Source organism: Perognathus longimembris, chromosome 3, assembly GCF_023159225.1.
Source record: "Perognathus longimembris pacificus isolate PPM17 chromosome 3, ASM2315922v1, whole genome shotgun sequence".
NCBI classification, from domain to species: domain Eukaryota; kingdom Metazoa; phylum Chordata; class Mammalia; order Rodentia; family Heteromyidae; genus Perognathus; species Perognathus longimembris.
Genome location: NC_063163.1, coordinates 94,466,671 through 94,492,278, shown reverse-complemented (window position 1 = coordinate 94,492,278; position 25,608 = coordinate 94,466,671). Strand labels below are relative to the sequence as shown.

At 44.2% G+C, this 25,608-nt stretch overlaps 1 protein-coding gene across 1 annotated transcript in view; it reads left to right on the top strand.

Annotated features, from left to right (window-relative positions):
* Ube2l3 (ubiquitin conjugating enzyme E2 L3) overlaps positions 1 to 25,608 on the top strand; it is a 57,469-nt gene that overhangs the window by 6,927 nt on the left and 24,934 nt on the right. Inside the window, exon 2 of the mRNA XM_048343399.1 lies at positions 17,926 to 18,021. Coding sequence (XP_048199356.1) covers positions 17,926 to 18,021 — 96 coding nt within the window. The remainder of the gene's footprint in view (positions 1 to 17,925; positions 18,022 to 25,608) is intronic.

Below are 25,608 nucleotides of genomic sequence, written 5' to 3'. Positions count from 1 at the left end.
ACCTGAGCCACAGCGCCCCTTCTGCCCGTTTTCCATATATGTGGTGCTGGGGAATCAAACCGAGAGCTTCATGTGTAGGAGGCAAGCACTCTTGCCACTAGGCCATATTCCCAGCCCTCCCTCTCTCTTTCCTAGTCCTGGGGCTTAAAAGCTAGCACTCTACCACTTGAGCCACTGCTCTTTTTGGTAGTTAGGGATAAGAGTCTAAAGGACTTTTGCTGTCTGTGCTGGCTTCAAACCAGTATCCTCAGATGTTGGCCTTCTGAGTATCTAGGATTACAGGTGTGAGCCACCAGTGTCTGGTGCATGTGTACGCATGCGTGCCTCTCTCTCTCTCTCTCTCTCTCTCTCTCTCTCTCTCTTCTTTCTTTCTCTCTCTTCCCCCTCCCCCCTCCCTCTCCCAGTTCTGAGGCTGGGGCTTGGCTCAGGGCCTGAGTACTGTCCCTGGCTTCTTTTTCCTCAAGGCTAGCCCTCTACCACTTGAGCCACAGTGCCATTTCTGGCTTTTTCTGTTTATGTGGTGCTGAGGAAATGCAGGCCTTCATGCATGCAATGCAAGCACTCTACCGCCAAGCTAGATTCCCAGCCCCTCCTACTCTCTTTTGATATAAAAATATTTACAGTCTGGTATACTGGCAAGTAATTCTAGCACGTAGGAGGCCTAGGTGGAAGTATCATTAGTTTGAAATCAGCCTGGGCTACATAGCAAGTGTGAGGCTACCCTAGGCCAAATAGGGAGACCTTTTCTCAAAGAAGAAAGAAAACATTTACAAAGTGTACTACTAAGCCAGGATGTAGTGGCACATGCCTTGTAATCCCAGCACTCTGGTGGGTAAGGCAGGAGGGTTCCATGTTAGGGTCAGCCTGAGCTACTCGTGAGAGAGCTAGAAACAGAGACAGAACAGTTGGAACAGTTACTGGGAAAGAGGATATGTGCAATTATTTGAGACTCACCCGTCCCTCCCTCCCTCCCTCCCTCCCTCCCTCCCTCCCTCCCTCCCTCCCTCCCTCCCCCCTCCCTTCCTTCGTTCTTTGCCAGTCATGGGTCTTGAACTCAGGGACTGGGCACTGTTCCTGAGCTTCTTTTGCTCAAGGATAGAGCTTTACCTCTTGATCCACAACACCACTTCTGGCTTTTTCTGTTTATGTGGTGCTGAGGAATCAAACCCAGCCACCTTCCCAGCCCTTCGGATATAGATGTATCCTAAGGACAAAGAGAGAGAGAGAGAGAGAGAATGTGTGTGTACATATATATGTATGTATATATATATGAACAAGAACACTTGTTTTACGTTTGTTGTGTTTTTTTCTGATCTTGCTTCACTTAAGAAAATTGCAGCCCAGAGCCGGTGGCTCATACCCATAATCCTAGCTACTCAGGACTCTGAGATCTGAGGATCATAGTTCAAAGCCAGCCCAGACAGGAAAGTCTGTGAGACTCTTTATCTCCAGTTAACCACCAGAAAACTGGAGTTGTGCTGTGGCTCAAGTGGTGGAGCTTTAGCCTTGTGCTGAAGAGCTCAGGGACAGCATCTAGGCCCAGAGTTCAAGCCCCATGACTGGTCAAAAAAAGAAAGAAAGAAATACAGCATTATTAAATCAGATCACTTGAAAGTATTCTTACAGTATTGAGTAGTATTACTCAGTGTTGTAGATTTATTTGTTTTCTTTGTGTTACAAATGGCTTGGGTAGAGTGCTAGTTTGTTAGCCTTGTTCAAAGAGCTCAGAGACAGTTCAAGCTGCCTGAGTTCAAGCTTTACAACTGACCAACGAAATAGCTTAGGATGTTGGAGTATCATGTATGAATGAGTACTCAAGAGGAACTTGGCAAGGCAAAAATTAATTCTGCAGAAGGGTGCATCACCAGCCCCAAATCTGGCAAATAAGCCAATTGGGCAGGCTGCTGCTCCCTTTTTATCCCTAATCTAGCAGGCTCTGCCCCTTTGCTCAGACTGAGATCAGGTTCCAATCTGCAAAAGGATGTGGCTCAATTAACAGGATGTAACTAAAATTCTAGGAGCTTGTCACAGGATATTTTAATTAAACTTATCAGGAAAAAGATGTAACTGTAATGTAATGAACAAGGGCCAAAACCACCTGGCCAAAGCAGGAACTTTTCAGAAAAAGTTCCCACAAGACTGATAAAAAAAGAAGCAATCTACTTTGATGGGAAAAGTCACTATTCTCACATTTGCTATAACAACAAATTGAGAAAGCTCAGATTCCTATAGAAACATTCCTCCTGATCCTAGATTCTTTGATACAGCACATTAGAATTTTCCTTGGACTGGTGCATTTTGTTTTGTTTTGTTTTTGCCAGTCCTGGGGCTTGAACTCAGGGCCTGATCACTGTCTCTGGCTTCTTTTTGCTCAAGGCTAGCACTCTACCATTTGAGCCACAGCACCACTTCCAGCTTTTTCTATATATGTGATGCTGAGGAATCGAACCCAGGGCTTCATGTATACGAAGCGAGCACTTTACCGCTAGGTCATATTCCCAGCCCCTGGACTGGTGCATTTTAAGTGTGAGTTCAGCCTGTCCCGGTTTCTCTGATCCCTCATTTTCTCCTCCTGCCTTGCTTTACTTAGTTAATGGTCACTTGTCTACTCAGTGGTTCAAAACCCCTTAAAACTCTGGGGAGCCATCTGGATGCTCTAGATACCTGCCAGATTCTGCTGATCTGTGTCACCTATCTCTGTTCTCTGCCTGTCTTCTCTTCATCTGCTCTGTTGCTGCCGTAGTTCAGGCCTTCCACATCTGTAAAGAGCTATCTGCACATTCCTCGGATTCCTTACTAGTCAGCCTGTCCTTTGCTGCTCAGCAGTGGATCAGAGTTGTGAGTGGTGTGTGGAGTTTGAGGAGAATATGTCTGCTCAGGACCTGCATACAGAGATTGGACTGAACGTAATAAGGCAGTGTGAGGCTGAGAATCAGACTTAAAAGTCCACATCCTTAGCATCTTTCTTTAAGTCTGAGCTTTCTCTCTCTCTCTCTCTCTCTCTTTTTGGGGGGGGCCGAACTCAAGACCTGAGCACTGTCCCTGGCTTCTTTTTGTTCAACGCTAGCACTCTACCACTTGAGCACAGCGCCACTTCTGGCCTTTTCTATATATGTGGTGCTGAGGAATTGAACACAGGGCTTCATGTATATGAGGCAAGCACTCTACCACTAGGCCATATTCCCAGCCCTAAGTCAGAGCTTTCTACCTTCTTGTCCTCTCCACTTGCCCATGGAATCTCCCAAAGGGCATGATTTGCTCATTCTGGATCTTTTGTGTATGTATGTGTGAGTATGAGTTCGTGAAACAGTACTGAGACTTGAACTCAAGGCTTTGGTACTATTCCTGAGTTTTTGTGATCAAGGCTAGTTCTATACCACTTGAGTCTCAACACCACTTCTGGCTTTTTGGTGGTTGGTGGCAAATTAACTCTCCACTCTCCTTCCTTGGCTGGCTTCAAATCTCCATCCACAGCTGGGTGTCTATGGCTCATGCATGTAATCCTAGTTACTTCTGAAGCTGAAATCTGAAGATTGTGATTCAAAGCCAGCCTGGGCAGCAAAGCCTGAGTCTCTCAGTTAACTACTAAAAAGCTGGAAACGGCACTGTGGCTCAAAGTGGTAGAGCTCTAGCCTCCAGTACAAAAGATCATAGACAGTGCCCATTCTCTGAGTTCAAGCCCCAGGTCTGGCGCACGGGCACCCCACCCCCCCCTCAATCTTTGGATAGATGTCAGCCTTTTGAGTAGCTAGGTTTACAGCCTTTGCTCTGGATCTTTTGATTCTTTTTCCCCTCCCCCAACCCAGGACCTTGTGTATGCTAGGTGAGCATCCTACATAGAGCCACAGCCTCAGTGCAATGTCCCTGTCTCTTCTCTGTATCAGAGTGACTTTTTGTCTATTGAGATTCAGTTCAAGGGACATTTCTCTGGGAGAATTTCCTCCTTTGAGCAAGTCAGCAAGGAAGAAAAATGGCATGCATCTGGAAACAAGAAATCCTGGCCTGTCTGTTGTGTTTGTAGTATTTGTCAACAGCATGGTGGCATCCAGGAGAGGAAAAGATTTCTACACACACACATTGAGGAGGAGATGGAATATGGCCTCACACCTTTAAGTATGAATAGAATTTCAGTAGTAGTAGAAGAGGACAGCTTCCTGGTGCTACTACAGATGTCTCTAAATAATCTTGGTCTGCTTGGAATATAGACTGGTGAGGTTGAGTTTCTCTCATTCCAGAATGACTCTGGGCAGTGGTTTAGCAAGATACCTTAAGGAGCCCCAGAAACCATCTGCCAGCTCCCCCAGTGCATCCTGCTTCTGTCTTTGTGCTGCCCTCTCCTTTGTTTTTAGTTAGGCCAGCCCCTGAGGTGCTTTACAGAAACACTGGGGAAGTGGCCTAGTTTTACTTGAGGTTGGCATGTGTAATGTTTCTGGCTCTTATGGAACTAGGTGCTTTCCACCTATGGGTGGGGTGGGGGTGGGGACAGTCTTGGCAAGGCCAAGTTGGCTAGCCAGCCTCTGGAAGAGATGTTATAAAAGGTGATGCTGGGGGCTGGGAATATGGCCTAGTGGTAGAGGACTTGCCTAGCATACATGAAGCCCTGGGACCAGTTCCTCAGCACTATATATGTAGAAAAAGCCAGAAGTGGTGCTGGGGCACAAGTGGTAGAGTACTAGCCTTGACAAAAGCCAGGGACAGTGATCAGGCCCTGAGTTCAAACCCCAGGACTAGCAAAAAAAAAAGAAAGAAGTGATGATGACTTTAAGGCAGGTGGCAGAGGTGATATAACCTTTAGATTTCAGTTATTCCCTTCAGAAGTGGCCAGCTTCCTATTTATTTTGCCTACATGTGTCTCTTAGCCAGCCTCAGCCTCTTAAGGAACACAGATAAACCTAAACCTAACTTCCCCTTAGTAAAAGGGGAAAGAGCCAGGTGCTGGTGGCTCATGACTGTAATCCTAGCTACTCAAGAGGCTGAAATCTGAGGATGGAGGTTCAAAGCCAACACAGGCAGGAAAGTCCAAGAGAACTTATCTCCAATTAACTACCAAAAAAGGTGGAAATAGAGCTGTGGCCCAAGTGGTAGAGCAGTAACCTTGAGCAAAAAAGCTCACAGACAGTGTTCATGACCTGAGTTCAATCCCCAGAGCCAGCACAAAAGATGGGCAAGGGGGAGACTTTCATTCATGGCAAAGATATTGAGATGGAGACAGTTGTGTAGTAATTAAAAGCTTGAGTTTTGGAGTTTGAATCTTGGCTCTGCAATATCTTATCTGAGTAAGTTAAACTCTGTGCCTCAGATTATTTCATCTATGTGTGTAGGTTAAGCCAATAACATATATCAAGTGCTTTGAGGAATATTTGGCATGTATCGATACACCTATAGATAATCTTATTGAAAGTGAGCACATTATGTTCCAAGGTAGTAAGACAAGCCTGGCAGTAGTGGGGAGGGTTTAGAGGATGGAAAGGAAATGATTTTGAAAAGGTAGGTGGGTGGGGTGATGGTGGGCTTGCTTGGACATGATCTTGCTTAGTGCTTTACTCCCTCTGAGAGTACCTGTCTTGTATAATTGATAAGAGCAGATACAGCTAGGTTCCTTTGTTTAACAGTATTTACTTAAAATTGAGAGCTCCTGACCTCAAAACGAGTCTCCTTAGTATTTCAGAATGTTATCTTTTGTATTTTCCTTTCCTGTTGTGAATGTATGTCCAGGGCAGTGATTGTCATCGTGTACAGAGGTGTGAAAGAAACTCTCCTAATGAGTTGTTGGCAATTCCAGAAGTCTCTTGTCTACTCTTTGATCCTTGAAGCAAGCAGTAAATAAGTTTTGCTGGTACTGGGGCTTGAATTTATTATCTAGGTGATGTCCCTTAGTTTTTTTGCTCACTACCACATGAGTCATAGCTCTCTTTCTGCCCCCCACCCCCCCTTCCTGGGCTTGACCTCTGGGTCTGGGCACTGTCCCTGAGCTTCTTTTGCTCTACCACTTGAGCCACAGAGCCACTTCCACCTTTTTCTGAGTAAGTTATTGGGGATCAGTGTTTGATGAACTTTCCTGCCTGGGCTGGCTTCAAACCATGATCCTCAGAGCTCAGCTTCCTGAGTAGCTAGGTTTACAGGCATGAGCCATCTGCACACCCACCTCCTTCCAGCTTTTTATGGTTAATTGGAGATAGAGACTCACAGACTTTTCTGTTCAAGCTGGCTTAGCTGAGATCTTTGGAATTCAGCCTCCTGAGTAGCTGAAACTATGGGTGTGAGCTACTACTGCCCGGCTAAAGCTTGTCGGCTTGTTTCTGGTGGTTGTTGAGTTTCTCTTTTTGACTTGTGTCACTAAAGTCTCTTTAGAATTCCAGAACTGCTATAAGCCTGGGAGAGCAGATGCTGGTGGCCTTCATTTACAGATGAGGGAACTGAGACTAGTGGTAGACCCAAGCCCATTGTCCAGGTGTTCCTGCTCTTAGTGCCACACACCAGTTCAGATAGCTACCGTGTTTTGTGTGTGTGTGTGTGTGAGCGTGAGCGTGAGCGTGCGTGTGCGCTCCACCACTTAAGTCTCAGCTCTCCTGTACTTTTGGTGGTTACTTGGAGATAAGAATCTTATAGACTGGGAATGTGGCTTAGTGGTAGAGTGCTTGCCTACCATGCATGAAGCTCTGGGTTTGATTCCTCAGTACCACATAAACAGAAAAAGCCAGAAGTGGTGCTGTGGCTCAAGTGGTAGAGTGCTAGCCTTGAGCAAAAGAAACTCAGGGACAATGCATAGGCCCTGAGTTCAAAACCCAAGACTGGCCAAAAAAAAAAAAGGTCTTACGGACTTTTTGTGCCTGAGTCAGTTTCAAATGGGGATCCTTAGATCTCAACTTTCTGAGTGACTAGGGTTACAGGTTTGAGCCATGGGCACCCAGCTCTGCTTTTGGTTTTAAGGGAGGGAAACAGGGGAGAGAATAGCAAGATTCATTTCAGGTTAGGTTTTTTTGTTTGTTGTTAGTTAATTTTTGTTTTCTGGTTGATTATACTTTTCTATCCTTCATCATCATGCCAGATTATGCCTCCACTTTCTTAGCATAGTTTAAAAGTTCTTTTTTGACAAGTCCTAGTTCAGTAGGTGCATTTCTTTTTTTTTTGGCCAGTCCTGGGCCTTGAACTCAGGGCCTGAGCACTGTCCCTGGCTTCCTTTTGCTCAAGGCTAGCACTCTGCCACTTGAGCCACAGCGCCACTTCTGGCCATTTTCTGTATATGTGGTGCTGGGGAATTGAACCCAGGGCCTCATGTATACGAGGCAAGCTTTCTTGCCACTAGGCCATATCCCCAGCCCTAGTAGGTGCATTTCTAACCAGAGCAGATGCTAATGTCAGAGCCAATACTTATCATTGGGCTTTATAAAACCTTCTTGTGAGGAATTGGCATACAGTTCTGTCATGGTAGAGGAAAGGGTATAACTGAGAAGTTGAACAGCCTTTTTAGCCCTTTCCAAGGTGGTCTGTAAGTATGTCAGTGTATCTGTTCCTTGTGACAACTCAGCACACACAAACCTAAATGTACAGAAGGAGTGGTTTTCTGTCTCTTGTCATGCTGGGGATGGAAACCAGGGCCTCCAGTGTATTAAAGTAAATGCTTCCTCTGACCTACATCCCAAACCCCTACTATGTGTTTTACATGGACAGTTTCCATGCTGCTTATTTGTCCTGGTTTCTGGGTCTGTTTGGGACAGAATTGAAGTAGGTGGTGTCCCAGGCCTTGAGGAGCTCTCAGTCTGGTGGGTGTGCTGGACTTTGCAGTGAGTAATGTATGTCAGGAATGCCAGGCACACCTATGTTTAGATGAAGATGGAAACACATTTCAGGAGCAAGGCTTGTGGGAGGCTGCCTGTGTGTAGAGCTGGCATGAGAACTTGCTCAGTTGAGGCCATAGCCAAGCTTGCCCAGGGTATTCCTCCCTCTCTTGCTCCCTCCTATGATTCTAGGAATTTTTTTGTGAAGCAGATGTTTTACTAGCCACACCTCTAGCCCCTCTTTGCATTGGTTATTTTTCTGGGCTAGCTTGGACTGTGATCCTACTTGTACTTCCATTTGTCTCAAGCATGTGCCACTGGTTCCACCATGTACTTCCCCTGTAGTTGACATAAAAGGATATACCATCATACACAGTCATTGGTTGAGAAGTCTCATAAACTTTTATCCTTGTTATCTGTCTTCCAAGTAGCTAGGATTATAGGCTTGAGCCACTCTAACAGCTATAGCTATATGTTTGGGTTCTCTTCAATCATGTCCTTTTGGAATGACCTCTGAGGAATAGCCTACCTGCCTAGTACTGTGCTGTGGTAGAGTAACAGGGACCTGAGTTTAGATGTTGATTTCTGCCTTAAGATACTCTTGTTGATTTCTGTCTTAGGATACTCCTGATCTTGGCTTAAGCCACCATGCCTGACTATAGAAATAATCAAACTAGATAACAATAAAAAAGTAAATATAAGACACAGTAAGAATTCTTCGTTTCTGCACAGGGGGGCAGTACTAGGGTTTCGAACTAAAGGCTTCACATTTGCTAGGCAAGTTAAGTGGTTTACCACTTGACCCATGCTTCCAATCCATCATACCTCCTTGGTTTTGTGTGTAAGTATGCCAGTAATAAGGCTTGAAATCAGATCCTTACACTTTTGCTTGGCTTAGCTTTTTTACTCAAGGCTAGCCAGTTCCAGCTTCTTGCTAGTTAATTAGAGATAAGAATTTATGAGGTTTGTTTGCCTAGGTTGGCTTTGAACCATGATCCTTGATCTTAGCTCTTGAGTAAGCAGGTAGGATTATAGGCATGAGCCACCACTGCCTGGCTTCAGGAATCACCTTTAAAATAGAAACAATTCAGAATAACTTCTGGGTTTCTATTACCTCAAACTTCCTGCATTCAAAAGGACTTTTACTATTGCTTCCATGTGTCTAGCTCAGTGGGAATGTTTTGTCCCCTCTGAAAGAATTTGTCCCAGCCATCCCAGGGGACCATGCGGAGATAGTCACAGACAGAAGAAAGTTTATAAGGAGGTTTATTAGTGGGGCCGTATCTCCCACGGGAGTGGGAGCAATATGGCGTCTGCACCTTAATCCAGGTGGTTGCTTAAATAACACTGGGGCTGAACTAAAGAGGAAGTAGGTTAGGTCTGAATGGTGAGTGGGAGTGGCCCATTATAACTCTTGGGCAGGGAGTTCAGGTATGGGTAGAGCTGGGGGCTATTAGGGGCAGAGGACCTGAGGTGGGGGAAATAACTCCTCCCCCTATATTTTTTTTTTCTGCCATACTGGGGCTTGAATTTAGGGCCTTGCACGCCCTCTCCCCAAGTCATGGGGCTTGAACTCTGGGCCTGGACAAACTTGAGCTCTTTTGCTCAAGGCTAGTGCTCTACCACTTTGAGCCACAGCTCACTTATCCATGAAATAAGAGTCTCAAGTATGTCCCTGCTGAGACTGGCTTCGAACTGCAATCCTTAGATCTCAGTCTCCTGAGTAGCTAGGATTACAAGCACCAGCCACCAGCGCCCAGTGGCCTTTCACTCTTGTTGGGCTTTTTTTTTTTTTTTTTTTTTTGGCCAGTCCTGGGGCTTGGACTCAGGGCCTGAGCACTGTCCCTGGCTTCTTTTTGCTCAAGGCTAGCACTCTGCCACTTGAGCCACAGCGCCACTTCTGGCCATTTTCTATATATGTGGTGCTGGAGAATTGAACCCAGGGGCTTCATGTATAGGAGGCAAGGCAAGCACTCTTGCCACTAGGCCATATTCCCAGCCCTTGTTGGGCTTTTTTGCTCATTACTACCAGTCACTTGAGTCACACTTCATTTTTGTCATTTGTCCATTTTTGTTAGAGATAAGAGTCTCAGATTTGTCTGCCTTTGAATCTGAAGCCTCAGATATCAGTTTCCTGAGTAGCTAGGATTATAAGCATGAGCCCCCAGTGCCTAGGGGATTTTATCCTTTAAAGTTAAAAAAATATTAAGTGCTTATACATAGAGGTTACAGTTCTATCCATATGTCAGGTTATGAGTACGGTGCATCTTTGATCAGTGCCACCCCGTCCGTTGTTCTCCACCACTTCCCCCTCTGTCCTACACTCAAGTTTCATAGTTGAATTTTTACATAATGCACAATGAATATAATGACTGCATTTGTTCATTCTTCCTCTCTCCATTCATGTGTGCAGCTTCCCCCCTTTTCTCCCTACAAACATGTTGTTGCTCTCTGGTATTCATTTTGTTAACTTCCACATATGAGAGAAAATATGTGCTTTGTTACTTTGACCCTGGCTTAATTAACATAATTTTTTCTAGGTCCATCCATTTCCTTGTTTAAAAAAAACCACTCATTTTAACAGATAAATAAAATTCTATTGTTTATGTGTATCACATTTTCTTAATTCTCTTGTAGGGCATCAAGGCAATTTCCATAATTTGGAATTGTGATTAGTGTGGCCCAAACATGGTTCTTTTGTAAAATTGTTATTTTTTTAACTAGTTGTACAAAGGGAGGTTTTATTTCTTTTCTCCCTTGTCAGTCCTGTGGCTGGCCTGGCCACTGTCCCTGAGCTTCTTTTGCTCAAGGCTAGCACTCTACCACTGGAGCCACTGTTCATGTGGTACTGAGGAAGTGAACCCAGGGCTTTATACATGGTAGACAAGCACTCAAGCACTCTACCACTAAGCTACATTTTCTCTTGAACTGTAGTAATGAGGATTAGGGCCTCAGTTTCTTCCTTGCTAAGACTTGGGTAGCATGGGTGTGGTGGTTTGTGGGTGTACCTAGAGAGCAGTTCTCAGTCATAGGCCCCAACCCCTTAGGAAGTTAGTGCTGTAAGTCCTAGATGAAATCTTGAGGACCAGCTAATTAATCTCTGTCCTCTACTCCTCCCATTGTCTCTCTGAGAGTATTAGACAGCTCCAGACATGCACCCTGACTCTGGGCCTGGGTGCTATCCCTGAACTTATCTGTGCTCAAGGCTAGTGCTCTAGCACTTGAGACAGCATCATTTCCAGCCTTTTCTGTTTATGTAGTACTGAGGAATAACCAACGACTTCATGCATGCTAGGCTACCACTAAGCCACATTCCCAGCCCCACAAGACCTCTTTAGATTTCCACCATACACTGCTTCTGAGCTGAGAAAGGGACCTCATTTTGAGAAGTTACTCTTTTTTTTCCCGCCAGTGCTGGTCCTTGGACTCAGAGCCTGAGTGCTGTCCCTGGCTTCTTTTTGCTCAAGGCTAGTACTCTGCCACTTGAGCCACAGCGCCACTTCTGGCCATTTTCTATATATGTGGTGCTGGGGAATCGAACCCAGGGCTTCATGTATAGGAGGCAAGCACTCTTGCCACTAGGCCATATTCCCAGTCCCAAGAAGTTACTCTTCTTTTTCATGTGCTACTACTTGCCTTGGCTAGGAAGCCCTGCTCTCTCCTTCCGGAAGGTATGATCGAGTTGGGTAGTTCTGCTTTCCCTTAAGATCATTACTTGATTTGTCAGCATCATGCCATGAGACATGAGCATCTGGCCCTATCAGATTTACTTTTGAGCAGAACAGAAACAAACCTTTGCAGGAACATTTTTTATTTTTCTATCATTATGAGTTTTATTTATTTTTCTTTGTTGTGTGTGTGTGTGGGTGCCCCTCCTGGGGCTTGAACTTACAGTCTGGGTACTGTCTCTAAGCTTCTTTTGCTCACAGCTAGCACTCTGCCACTTAAGCCATAGTTCTACTTCTGGCTTTTTTGATAGTTTAGTAGAGATAAGACTCTTAAAGACTTTTCTGCCCAGGATGATTTTGAACCATTGATTCTCAGTTCTCACCTACTGAGTAGCTAGGATTACAGGTGTAATACACTGATACCTAGCAGGTTTTGTTTTTGTAAAAATACATCCACAGTAGCATCTTAACCTGGGCATTTTCAAGCCATCTCTTGATACATTTTGAAGTTACAGACATCTGCACACTTTATCCCTAAAGATTTGAGCATGCATATCAGTTACAATTAAAACTATATCCCCCCCCCCCCATGTGCAGGTTCTGGGGCTTGAACTCAGGGCCTGGGGTGATGTCCCTGAGCTTCTTTTGCTTAAGGTTAGCATTCTACTATTTGAGCCACAGCACCACTTCCGGCCTTTTCTGTTTATGTAGTAGTGAGGAATCAAACCCAGGGCTTCGTGCATGGTAGGCAAGCACTCTATCATGAAACCACATTCCCAGCCCTGAGATACGGTTTTGTTGTGAAGTTCAGGCTGACTTTGAACATGAGAGCTTCTCCCCCCTGAATCTGGGAGTATAAGTATTCTCCATCATACCCAGTTATAGTTCTTTTTTTTTTTTTTGGGCCAGTCCTAGGCTTGAACTCAGGGCCTGAGCACTGTCCCTGTTCTGCTTTTGCTCAAGGCTAGTGCTCTACCACTTGAGCCATAGCACCACTTCCGGATTTTTCTGTGTATGTGGTACTGAGAAATAACTAACCTAGGGCTTCATGCATGCTAGGCAAGCACTCTACCACTAAGCCACATTCCCAGCCCTCAGCTTTTCTTTTTAACTGTTTTTTGTTGTTGTTGTTTTGGTGTGTTTTTTTGTACTGGGGATGGAACCCAGGACGTTGCATTTGCTAGGCAAGTGTTTTGCCACTGAGCTACATCCCAACCGTCAGCTTTTGTTTGTCTGTTTATGTGGTACTGAAGAATTGAACTATGGGCTGTACATGGTAGGCAAGCACTCCACCACTAAGCCACATTCCCAGCCTGGTTTTCCTTTTTCTATCACAGCTTCTTGAACTCAGCTTCTTTGAATTTACATGAATTTCTTTCCATTCTTTCCCAAAGTGTTTATCAGGACCTTTCTCAATTATAGGGGCTTGTGGGGACAGTTTTGCCTGACTGTTTGACACCCCCCCTTCCATGGCTTTAACTTAGCGCTTTGTGCTCATGCTTTTTTGCCCATGGCAAAGCCCTGTTATTTGCGCCATTCCTCTAGCCTTGTTTTTTCCCAATTAATTGGAGATGGAAATTTTTTTTTTCTCTATCCTGGCTGACTTCAAACCACTATACTCAGATCTCAATCTCCTGAGAAGCTGGAATTATAACCACTTGCTGAGGGTTTGCCATCTTGAGAACATGAGTCATTCTAACTTTCTGAGTCTCAGATCTTTAGGTAGAAGCTTTACCATTTGAGCCTACGCCCAGCCTGAGTCTCACAAGTTTAGATAGAATCTACCTTTTTTTTTTAAAAAAAAAAATGAATAGAACCCATCTTCCCTTTAAATTTTCCTGAATGGAGAGGGCATGATCAGTCGTTTAGGCTGAATATTCTTGCCTTGGAGCTATGTTGTAAAGTATAGGACTTAAGTATTCTGCCAATGGTCCTCAGCTGAGACTCTAGAAGATATTGGGAAGACTAAGATGATATCACAATGGCTTGCTTGCATCTGTCTCAGGGACAGGGCTCAGGATGCTTAAGTATGCTGTCATGGTCCAGATGCTGTTGACACCCTATTGAGAAATCCAGTACTGTAGGGTAGCCAGCATTCCCTGAAGATGACACATTTGCTTCTCTGTTTCAGTTTCTCTCATTTCAGTCAGTTCTTCTTTGTTGGTTACAATTAAGCAAAGGCATGGCTCCAGCCTTCCTGAGCCAAGGGAGAGCTGGAGGCCCTGAGTTCAGGCCCTGGTACAAGAACTAAATAAAGATTACACAAAGGAGGTTAACAACAAAGTAAGTTAAGAGTTTATATGGTCCTTCCATCTCATCAGGGTTGCTTTTCCACAAGTGGGAGACATGAGGGTCCCTCCTTTAGTAGTCTGGCTTTCATCTTTATTCAACTGTGTACTTGATATCACAACATGAATTGGTGTTTTCCCTGCACCCAAGAAACAGGGTTTGTTTTGTTTTGTTCTTCTCTTCTGTCCTCCTCCTCCTTTTTTTTTTTTGCTAGTCCTGGGCTTGAGCTCAAGGCTAGGGCTCTTCCCCTGAGCTTCTGTTGCTCAAGTCTGGCACTCTACCACTTGAGCCACAGTACCACTTCTGGCTTTTTCTGTGTATGTGGTACTGAGGACTTGAACCCAGGGCTTCATGCATGCTAGGCAAGCACTCTACCATGAAGCCACATTCCTAGCCCCCCCTTCTTATCTTTCTTTTTTCCCCTCCCATCCTTCCAACCTGTCTTTTCTTCCTTCCTGCCTGTCTTCCTCCTTTCCCTCTCCTCCCCTCCCTTACCCTTCCCTCTTTTCCTCCCTTCCTTTCTTTGTGCCAGTATAAGGGCTTGAACTCAGGGCCTGGGCACTGTCCTTTAGCTTTTTGTATTAAAAGCTGGATCTCTACCACTTAAGCTACAGCTCCACTCTGGCTTCTTGGTGGCCAATTGGAGATAAGTGTCTCATAGACTACAAGCTTCAGATCTCAGCCTCCTGAATAGCTAGAATTAGAGGCTTGAGCCCCTGATTTTGGCTTTCTGCTTTTTCTTGAGCAGGATAAATTTTTGTATGTGTGCTGGTCCTGAGGCTTGAATTCAGGGCCTAGGCATTGTCCCTGAGCTTTTATGCACAAGGCTAGCACTCTACCACATCAGCCACAGAGCCATTTCTGGCTCTTTTCTGTAATTAGTTGGAGATAAGATTCTCATGGACTTTCCTGATCATGCTGGCTTTGAATTATGATCCTCATATCTCAGCCTCTTGAGTAGCTAGGATTCCAAGTGTGAGCCATAGGCGCCTAACTAGAGCTCATATTAATATTCTCTCTCTCTCTCTCTCTCTCTCTCTCTCTCTCTCTCTCTCTCTCTCTCTCTCTCTCTTGTGCTAGTCCTGGGACTTCAAATAAGGGCCTTTTGCTCAAGGCTTCTTTGAGTCACAGTGGCACTTCCAGCTTTTTCTGTATATGTGGTTGTACTGAGGAATTGAACCCAGGGCTTCATGCATGGTAGGCAAGCACTGTATCATTAAGCCACATTCCTAGACAGGAGCCTCATTCAGTCTTAAGCAAGTGCTTTACCTCTTGAACCATTTCCCATACACCTCAGCCCTTTTTGCTTTTTAGTTAGTTTTAAAGTAGGATCTCATGCTTTGCCAGTCTAGACTGTTATCCTCCTACTTTTCCTCCTGTGTGGCTAGACTGACAGACAAACGACATCACACTTAGCTCTTTGGTTGAGGCCTGGTTCGCCTCAAACCATGATCTACCTGATCTATATCTCTGCAGTGGATTACAAGTGTGAACCACCATGCCTGGACGTTTTTTGGCCCTGATGTTTTGTTGTTTTTTTTAAAATTTTTTCAAGTTCTATCCTCTTCTACCCCCTTCTGTGTTTAGTTTAAAGCATTTTAGTAGTTTGGTGGAACTCAGACCATAAGGGCTATGATATCTTCTCTCCATAGCCAAGAATTCTTAGTTATCTTGAGCCAAGAACCAAGAAGCCAAAATAGAGTTTTAGTATTCTATTTATAGAGAATCTTTCCTGTGCTAGATCCTTTTTTCCCCCTCTTGAAGTCCCAGCTTCCTAGCTATTCACTAACATTGAACAAATGTCTGGGCCCTACTATGAATCCTTAGCAGTGCTGGGGCTTCCTGATCTGCGATCATTCCTACCTCCAGGGAGCTGACGTTCTATTTGGGAAGCAGATAGAAGTGCCTTTGCTGAGTTTATCTAGACTTTATAGTCCTAGGGAGGATTTCTGGGGAGTCATAAGCATCAAGCTACCAAGATGGTAGCTTTCATGTTGGAGTGGTGTTCAGGTTCTATGCTTTCTTTGTAGAGGAGCCAGTAGATGCCATCCCCTGCTACAGGAGGCCACAATTACTGCCATTAGTGCCATTCCTTCTTTTGAAATGGATTTGTTGTGGGCCAGCCATACTGGTTCACATCTGTCATTCCAACCTATTTGGGAGGCAAAAATTAGAAGAATTGTGGTTTTAGGCCAGGTTGGGTAATATGTTAAGTCAGCCGCGTGCTGGTGGCTCACACTTATAATCCTAACTATTCAGGAGGCTGATATTTGAGATTCGCGGTTTAAAGCCATCCCAGGCAGAAAAGTCCATGAGGCTCATCTCATATTAACCACTAGAAAACCAAAAGTGGAGCCGTGGCTCAAAGTGGTAGAGCACTAGTCTTGAGCAAAAAGAGCTCAGGGAGAGTGCCTAGACCCTAAGCCCAAGCCCCACAATGACCCCCCCCCCAAAAAAAAAGGTACAAGTTTCCATCATGATGGCATACTTGTAATACCAGCTGCTAGAGAGGCTTAGGAGGATCATGGTCCAAAGCTTCCCTAGTAAAGAAGTGTGACCAAAATCAACCAAATGAGCCAAAGGGCTTGGCACACAGCTCAAGCCCCAATACCCCATCCTCTCCCAAAGAAAGGACTCATTGATTAGTGTCATAGTACCTCTCTCCTCCTTGTGCCACTTGTTAAAAATTTCAACCTCCACCCACACTTGCTGGGCTAGAATTTCTGGGACTGAGTCTTAGTCCAGGTGATTGTGGTGGGCACTTGGGTTGACAAGTAGTGAGCATTCTGTGGGAAAACACTTGCGCCTTCCACTTGCCATGAAACTCCTGTTCTACACATTTCTTTAATGTGGACTAACCCCTACTCTCAACTCAGTACTGTAACACTGACTTCATCTGCTTCCCCTACCTTGGAGGTATTATTCTTTCCATGTAGCTATGTCTATGTAGCTTCAGTGTGCCTTACAAAATGCTGCTGTGTGATTGGAGTGTGGGGTGTGAAGAACCTTTGGGCCTAGTGACTACAGTGGGGGCTAATAAATTGTCTCCATACCATTGTGAGCTGTGGCTCTGCTCAAGAAGGTACTTTTTCCTACTAGAAGAGGTATGGGTTGGCAGAAACAGGGCCCCACTGGATGATGCTAAATTGTAGAAGAGACACCATCTGAGAAATTGGGGCAGTTTGTCATGCCATTGGATAGGAGCCTTGGTTGAGGCAGTGTTGGAGTGGCACTCAACACCCATGAATTTGAGTTTGGAGGAATTTTGATTATGTGATGTAGGTGGGAGGGTGTTATACTGACTGGCTTGTGTCATGATGACTGCTTGTGTTGGGGAAGCAGTGGTAAAAGTCAGACTTGGTACCCAGGGAAAAAAGCAGGAGACAGTTCTGAAGATATCTCAGACCAGGTTCTGAAGTAATAAATCATGACAGTTTTACATTCTGGGTGAAATGAAAGGGCATTTGCCCCCATTGACTTTACACACACACGCACACACACACATACACACATGCACTCACACTCATATTTGTGGGGAGTCTTACTGTTTAGTGTGTTTTCCCTTTCATTGCCTGCAACTTTGGGTTTTTTTACCCTATTGGCTGCTGAGACAATCAAAGCTCACTGATGTTTTCCTATTCCCACCCCATCCCATACTGGATGATTGTTCTCTTTGCTTGAGTGGAGTTCTGAAATTGTAATCTTGTATAGGGAATGTGTGGGTTTATGTTTGTCTTCGTTTGTTTCCTAGTTCCCAGGTTTATTTGTCTCTACATTTTTAGCTTTCAATGTATGGTCAACACTTAATAAATCTTGACTGGAAGAAGACAGGTCTGTAGCACCTCAGGTTAGACTCTGCTGTATATTTGCCCTGTGCAGGTACTGGTTTTATGTAGACAGTTATGGTGACCAACCAAAGAGAAGTCATGTGGCCACATAAACATAGTTCCCCTCAATTTGATGGGTTCACCAAGATGGGCCAGGGTCTGGGGCAGGGTAGAAGCAATGATGTCACAGAGGGGACTACTCCAGCTCCATGCCTCCTTAACTTGGCTAGGCTTAGTTTAGTCCTCATTCTCAGATGTCATTAGTGATGTTCTCACCTGGTTTAATATGAGGGAGTCAGGAGGGAGCTTAATATATGGTTCTTTCCCTTATTTGACACCCCTTTATGCTTTGTTAATCAACAGGAGCTTGAAGAGATCCGCAAATGTGGAATGAAAAACTTCCGTAACATCCAGGTTGATGAAGCTAATTTATTGACTTGGCAAGGGCTTATTGTTCCTGTGAGTATTGAACACTTCCACTTCTTATCAGATTATTCTTTCAGGTGGTGTGCTGCTGCTGCTACTAAGTAGTTTATAATCTGGGCAGCCCACAGATGTACAGAAATGGGCTATAGATCCAGGGTGACAGGTGAATGTAGCTTTGGGCTCTTGAGTAGAATCATGGCTTAGCATTGGTTTTCTATAATTCTAGAAGTCTTTGAGATTTTCAGGTCTGGATATCAGATCTGGTATCAACACAGAGAAGTATGTATCCATGCTCTGCTTGTCTCCTATCTTCCCTAGCTTCTGGATGGTTGGCCCTATTTATCAGGCAGATATTTCTTCCTCTGGCCTCTCTTGGGAGAGCATCAGCGTTCCCATCTAGATCTTTTGGTTTTGCATCTGTGTCTCTCACCTTCTGGATACTTTACTCTTGTTACCCTCTAACATGTGACTTCGGTTTGTCTTAAATCCCTCTTCCCAGTTGCCTACTTGTTCCCCTCACCCAGTGCCTTTTCAGGGGCTTCTGCCTTTGACAGGTTTGAGTTTCTTCTAATGGAAGAGCTTCACTACTTTCATCCTCAGTACTTACTGTCCTGATTTTGTATCTCCTCTTTTCTCCATCCTTTGATTTCCCTCACCCTTCCAGAGAGTTGCTCTGTACTTAACTTTTGTGCAATGCTCATTTTTCTTATTCTCCTGAAAATGCTTCATCTTAATTATGCGAGTGTTTATAAGTACCTAACCCTTGCTTGCTTCCAGAACTTTGAGCCTTTGGTAATGTAAGCCAATTTGCTACTTGCTGGCCTTCTGCTGCTTTTTCCTCTTAAACTTGGGGTTTATTAGTCTCATGTTTCTCTCCTGTTTTGCCTGTGGTAACAAACATAACAGCATATTAGCTATTATGTTGTATAAAGATGTCTACCTCTCTGTCTCCATTCTCACTTTCTCTCCCAGAGCTGTACCGTTGGTTTACCAGGTGGCTTCACTTGGATATTGCATAGCCTTCTGTTTGCGTGTACTTGACCGTCTCTTCCTTTCTTGTTACTCCACCTCCACATATCTTCTTTCCCTTTTCTTCACTTTTCCCACCTGAGCCATCCTGCCATTGTTAACCATAGAATTGTTTCACAAGGGCAGATTGACTCCTTTTCTGAGTTAGAATACATGCTTGCTTACTGTACATACTTAATACTATTACTACTGCCTTCCTTCTTTTTTGTGCGAGGATTGGGCCTTGAACTCAGGGCCTGGGCACAGTTCCTTAGTTTTTTCATTCAAGACTGATGTTCTACCACTTGAACCACAGCTCCACTTCTGGCTTTTTTGTTTTAGAGATTAATAGTCTCTTGAATTTGTCTGCCTGGACTGGCTTTGAATCTCTATACTCAGATGCCCAGCCTTCAGAGTAGCTAGGATTCTAAACATGAGCCACTAGTGCTCAGCTAATACTTGCTTATTGCTTCTGGTTTGTGTTTTCAGAGGAACTTGAATAACAATGACTAGATTAATTTTTGCAATCTATTGAATAACTAATAGAGGTGCTGCTTTTTTCTCTTTTTTCTTTCTCTCTTTCTTTTCCAGTCCTAGGGCTTGAACTCAGGGCCTGGGCACTGTCCTTGAGCTTCTTTTACTCAGGGCTAGCACTAGTTTCTTTTTTTGTTATCCTTAGGTACTTATACAAAAGAGTTGTGTCAATTCTGCATGTCAGTTTGGGAGTACAATGCATCTTATATCAGTGTGCCACCCCTTTCATCATCCTCCTGCATATCTCCCAAACCCACCATCCCCTTCTACTAGTTCCATTTTCATATTTTCATGATTTTTTTAAACTTTTTTTTTTTTTTGTCAGTTGTGGAGCTTGAATTCAGGGCCTGGATGCTGTCCCTCAGTTCTTTTTGCTCAAGGCTAGTGGTCTATGACTTTGAGCCACAGTGCCACTTCTGTTTTTCTGGTGGTTAACTGGAGATAAGAGTCTCAAACCTTCCTGCCCAGGCTGGCTTTGGATCTCAATCCTCCTGAGTAGCTATGACTATAGGCGTGAGCCACCTGGCTACTTTTTGTTATTATTTTGGTTCTACAAAGAGATTACAATTCTGTAAGTTAGTTTTCTCTTTCTCTCTGTCTGTCTCTTTCTTTTTCTCTCTTTTTCTTTCTTTCTCTTTTTTTTTTTTTTGGTAGGTTGTGGGGCTTGAACTCTGTGCCTGGGCTCTGTCCCTGAACTCTTCAGCTCAAGGCTAGCGCTCTGCCACTTGAGCCACAGCACCACTTCTGGTTTTCTGGTAGTTAGTTGGAGGTAAGAGTCTCAGACTAAAGAATTCCCCCAGAACTCCTACATCTGATAGTCTTGGCAGCATAAGCAAGATCTAAAATCGATATTCTAAAACCAGCAGCTTTTTTATGGACAGGATAATAAGAAAGAAAACAATTTCATTCATAGTAGCCTTAAAAAAACAAAAACAAAAACCTAGGTATAAGCTAAGGAGGTGAAGACCTCTACAGAAAAACCATAAAACTTACAAACTGCGGAAGAAACTGAAGACACTAAAAGTAAAACCTTCCATGCTCACTAGCAGAATTTGTATTGTGAAAATGGGCCAGACTACTGAAAGCAATTTACAGATTAATACCCATCAACACAAACACCCATTAAAGTATCTTTGTCAGCTGGGCGCTGATGACTCACACCTGTAATCCTAGCTACTCTGGAGGCTGAGATTTGAGAGGATTGCGGTTCAGAGCCAGTGGGGCAGGAAAGTCTCTGAGACCATTAACTCCAGTTAACCATCAGAAAGCCAGAAGTGCATCAGTGACTCAAAGGGCCCAGGCCCTGAGTTCAAGGCCCGTGATGGGGTGGGGGGGAGGGAGGATACCAATGTCATTCTTCAAAGAAATAGAAAAATTTATATGTAAGCATAAAAGACATGATATAGCAAAACTAATCCTGAGCAAAAAGTATAACATAGGAGGTGTCAGAATATCCAACTTCAAACTATGCTACAGAGCCATAACAGAAGCAACATGGTATAGCACAGAAACAGAGAGGTAGACCAATGGAACAGAATAGAGAACCCAGAAATAAAACCACACAGTGGGGCTGGGGATATGGCCTTAGTGGCAAGAGAGCTTGCCTCGTATACATGAGGCCCTGGGTTCAATTCCCCAGCACCACGTATACAGAAAATGGCCAGAAGTGGTGCTGTGGCTCAAGTGGCAGAGTGCTAGCCTTGAGCAAAAGGAAGCCAGGGACAGTGCTCAGGCCCTGAGTCCAAGGCCCAGGACTGGCCAAAAAAAAAACCACACAGTGACAGCTATGTAATTTTTGACAAAGTGAAAAAATACACCAGAGAAAAAAACAGCCTCTTCAATGAATAGTGATGGGAAGACAGATTATATGTAAGAGCTACAACTAGTCCCCTGTCTCTCACCTTGTAGAAAAATCTACTCCAAATGGATTGAAGATCTAAATGTAACATAAGAAACTATCACAGGACCTACTGAAAACTTTGAAAGTTGACTAAAAAAATAAGACAAGTGGGAGTTCATCAAATTAAAGATTCTGTACAGCAAAAGGTAGTGAAGTAGGAGACAACCTATAAAATAAGAGGATTGTTTTGTTTTGTTTTTACCAGCTATTTAATGGATAGTGAATGCTTTTTTTTTTTTTTTTTTTAAAGCCAGTCCTGGGGCTTGAGCTCAGAGCCTGAGCACTGTCCCTGGCTTCTTTTTTTTGCTCAAGGCTAGCACTCTGCCAGTTTGAGCCACAGCACCACTTCTGGCCTTTTCTCTATATGTGGTGCTGAAGAATCGAACCTAGGGCTTCATGTATACGAGGCAAGCACTCTTGCCACTAGGTCATATTCCCAGCCCCCAATCAATGCTTTTTAATAGCATATGCTAGTTTTAGAAAGGAGGTGTTATTGTGACATTTATACACTTGTATTCAATGTACTCCCAATCAGCCTCACTTCTTCTGTCTCCTCTATCCTACTCCCACTTCCCAAAATAATTTTAGGAAGGTTTCATTGTTTTGTGTTTTTTTTTTTTTTTTTGCCAGTTCTGGGCCTTGGACTCAGGGCCTGAGCACTGTCCCTGGCTTCTTCCTGCTCAAGGCTAGCACTCTGCCACCTGAACCACAGCGCCCCTTCTGGCTGTTTTCCATATATATGTGGTGCTGGGGAATGGAACGGGGAGCTTCATGTGTAGGAGGCAAGCACTCTTGCCACTAGGCCTTATTCCCAGCCCGGTTTCATTGTTTTATTTCCATGCATGCAAATAAACCATATGGATTATATTAATCTTTATTCACCCTCTAAATTAGCCCAACCACCTCAGCTTTTAATCATTGGGGGTGGGGTGGGGTGTGTGTGTGTGTGTGTGTGTGTGTGTGTGTGTGTGTGTGTGTGTGTGTGTGTGTGTGTGTGTGTGTGTGTGTGTGTGTGGTCTTGGGGGCTTGAATTTAGGCCTTGGGTACTGTCCTGAGCGTTTTTTGCTCAAGGTAGATGAGATATGAAGATTACAGACCTGAGGATTGCAATTCTAACCCAGCCCTGGAAGGAGTCCATGATGTGAAACTGTTACCTCAAATTAATTTGCAAAACAGCTGGAAGTAGGCTGGTGGCTCAACTGGTAGAGCACTATTCTTAAGCAAAAACAGCTCAAGGACAGCACCCAGGCCCTGACTTCAAGCTTTAGGACCAGCCTTTCCCCCTCCCCCCCCCAAAAAAAAACCCCCACAAAAACAAAAATTGCCAGTATCAAGATTCCACCCTGAAGATTGAAGGAAACAGCCCAGTGAAGCTCAGTTTGTTCTTTAAGTTAGAGAGTCTTGCTATCTTTTTGCCTAGGCTTACCTTGAATATCAGCCACCACACCTGGCTAAGAATGTCATTATAGTAAATAGGAAAGCTGAGTATTTACTTCCTTCCATGAGCTCTTGTTTGAACTCTTGGTCCCCAGCTGGTGGGAGAAGTAGATCTCCAGGATAGGACTTTGAAGGTTTTACCTGACCCAGGTTCCTTCTTGATTTTTTTTTTTTTTGGTTGTTATTTATGAACTCAGAGCCTGGGCACTGGCCTTGAGCTCTTTTACTCAAGGCTAGCACTCTGCCACCTTGAGCCATGGCATCACTTCTGGTTTTCTGGTGGCTAATTGGAGATGAGAGTGTCACAGACTGTTCTGCCCAGGCTTGCTTTGAACCATAATCCTCAGATCTCAGCCTCCTGAATAGCTAGGATTACAGGCATGAGCCACCACCACCGGGCTCTCTGCTTTTTGTCTAACATTAAGTGAAAATTTTGCCAGAAGCTCCCACCATAATGATCTACACAAGCACATGAGAACAAGTGACCACAGGTTGAACTCTGAACCATGAGCCAAAATAAACCTTTCCGTCTTTACGTTGGATTGTTAGTTATTTGATTACAGTGACGTGAAAGTACACTGAGTTTTAGAAAATAGGCTGAAGCTGGGTGTGTTAAGACAGGCTTATAATCTCAGTAATTTAGGAAGCCAAGTGGGAGCACCTTTGAATTCAAGGGGTAGCTGGAAAGATGTAGAGAGAACCTTATTTCATAAAATAAAAACAAAGGGATTGGTGGTTGTGACTCAAGTGATAAAACAATTATGTAGCAAGCGCAAGGCCATAAATTCATACCAAAGCAACCAGCATGAATGCTAGGTGTGGTGTTTTTTTGTTTCTGTTTTTTGCCAGTTCTGGGGCTTGAACTTGGGGCCTGAGCACTGTCCCTGGCTTCTTTTTGCTCAAGGCTAGCACGCTGCCACTTGAGCCACAGTGCCACTTCTGGCCGTTTTCTGTGTATGTGGTGCTGGGGAATTGAACCCAGGGCTTCATGTATACAAGGCAAGTACTCTTGCTACTAGGCCATATCCCCAGCCCCAGGTATGATGTTTCATACCTGTAGTCCCAGCACTTGGTAGGCTGAGGCAGGAAGATTATGAGTTTGAGACCTCCTTTTCAGAAACCAGAAGAAAACCCAAGAGAGAAAGGAAAAATGAAAAATTGAATGAGCATGTCAGCTTATCTGGGCAATCGCTACCATAGCCTTCTTTCCCCTTTAGGTTTTTCCTTCAGCCTCCAGCTGCTGTCCCTTTTTTTTTCTGGGAAGAGTGAGCCATCCATTAAAGCAGAAGATTAATTTACTCAATAGCACTGTATTGTTTTACTCTTTTATTTGTGTTTTTTTTTTTTTTTTTTTGCCAGTCCTGGGCCTTGGACTCAGGGCCTGAGTCCTGTCCCTGGCTTCTTTTTGCTCAAGGATAGCACTCTGCCACTTGAGCCGCAGCGCCACTTCTGGCCATTTTCCGTATATGTGGTGCTGGGGAATCGAACCGAGGGCTTCATGTATACAAGGCAAGCGCTCTTGCCACTAGGCCATTTCCCCAGCCCTTATTTGTGTGTTTTTTGGGCTATTAAAAATGGCTACCTTCATGGTACTCACAAATGCCATTGTGAATATCACTGACTTGTGGACTTGTAACGAAAACTTGCCTGAGTTTGTCATTTGGATATCTGTGACAATGGTTGTATAGTAATGTGACTTTATTCTCTCCTTTTCTATTAGCCTGTGGCAGTCAGTGTGATATACTTGACTTAAAGCACTTGGAGGACTTGGCTCAGCATAAAAGGACCTTTGATGCCCTGTGTTAATTTTCTGCCACAAAAGAAGGAAGGGGCCAGGTGCTGATGGCTCACACCTGTAAATCTAGCTACTCAGGAGGCTATGAGGATTTGAGGATCTCTGTCCAAAGCCAGTCCAGGCAGGAAAGTCAGTGAGATTCTGATCTCCATTTAACCCCCAGAAAACTGGAAGTGGCTCTGTGGCTCAAAGTGATAGAGCACTAGCTTTGAGCTGAAGAGCTCAAGGACAGTACCCTGGCCCAGAGTTCAAGCCCCGTGAACGACAAACCCCCACCCCCCCCAAAAAAAAGAAGGAAGGGCTCTCTCAACTTTGGTTTTGCCTCCAGGAGCCCTGAGAGGCTCTGTTCCTCCTTTTACCAAAAGCTTCATTTATAATTTAAATCACTTGCCAGGTTGGGAATGTGGCTTAGTGGTAGAGTTGCTAGCCTTAAGCAAAAGAAGCTCAGGGACAATGCCCAGGCCTTGAGTTAAAGCTCCAGGACTGGCCAAAAAAAATCACTTGCCCCTTTCTCTGTGGTTAGGGTAAGCTCAGTTAACCTCTCACACATCTTGTCTTTCCATTTTCTTACAAATGATACTTTGTTTGCCTTTATTGCTAAATGATAATTATGTTATATACCACATTTTAAAAAATTCTGTAACTTGGATATTGTGAATAGTGTTATGTGCATGGTGCATAGGTATGTATTAATTGTAGGCTTTCATTCCTTTGGGCAAGGCTTGTCAATTCTGGACCATATGGTAGTTTTATTATTTTTTTGAGGACACTCCATATTGACTTCATAATGGCTGGATTTGTTTACATTCCCAACAGCATTTGTTTCTTGTAACAGCTTTTCTAGCTTTTTTTTTTTTTTTTTTGGTCAGTTGTAGTGCTTGAACTTAGGGCCTAGGTGTTGTCCCTGGGCTCTTTCACTCAAGGCTAGCGCTCTACCACTTTGAGC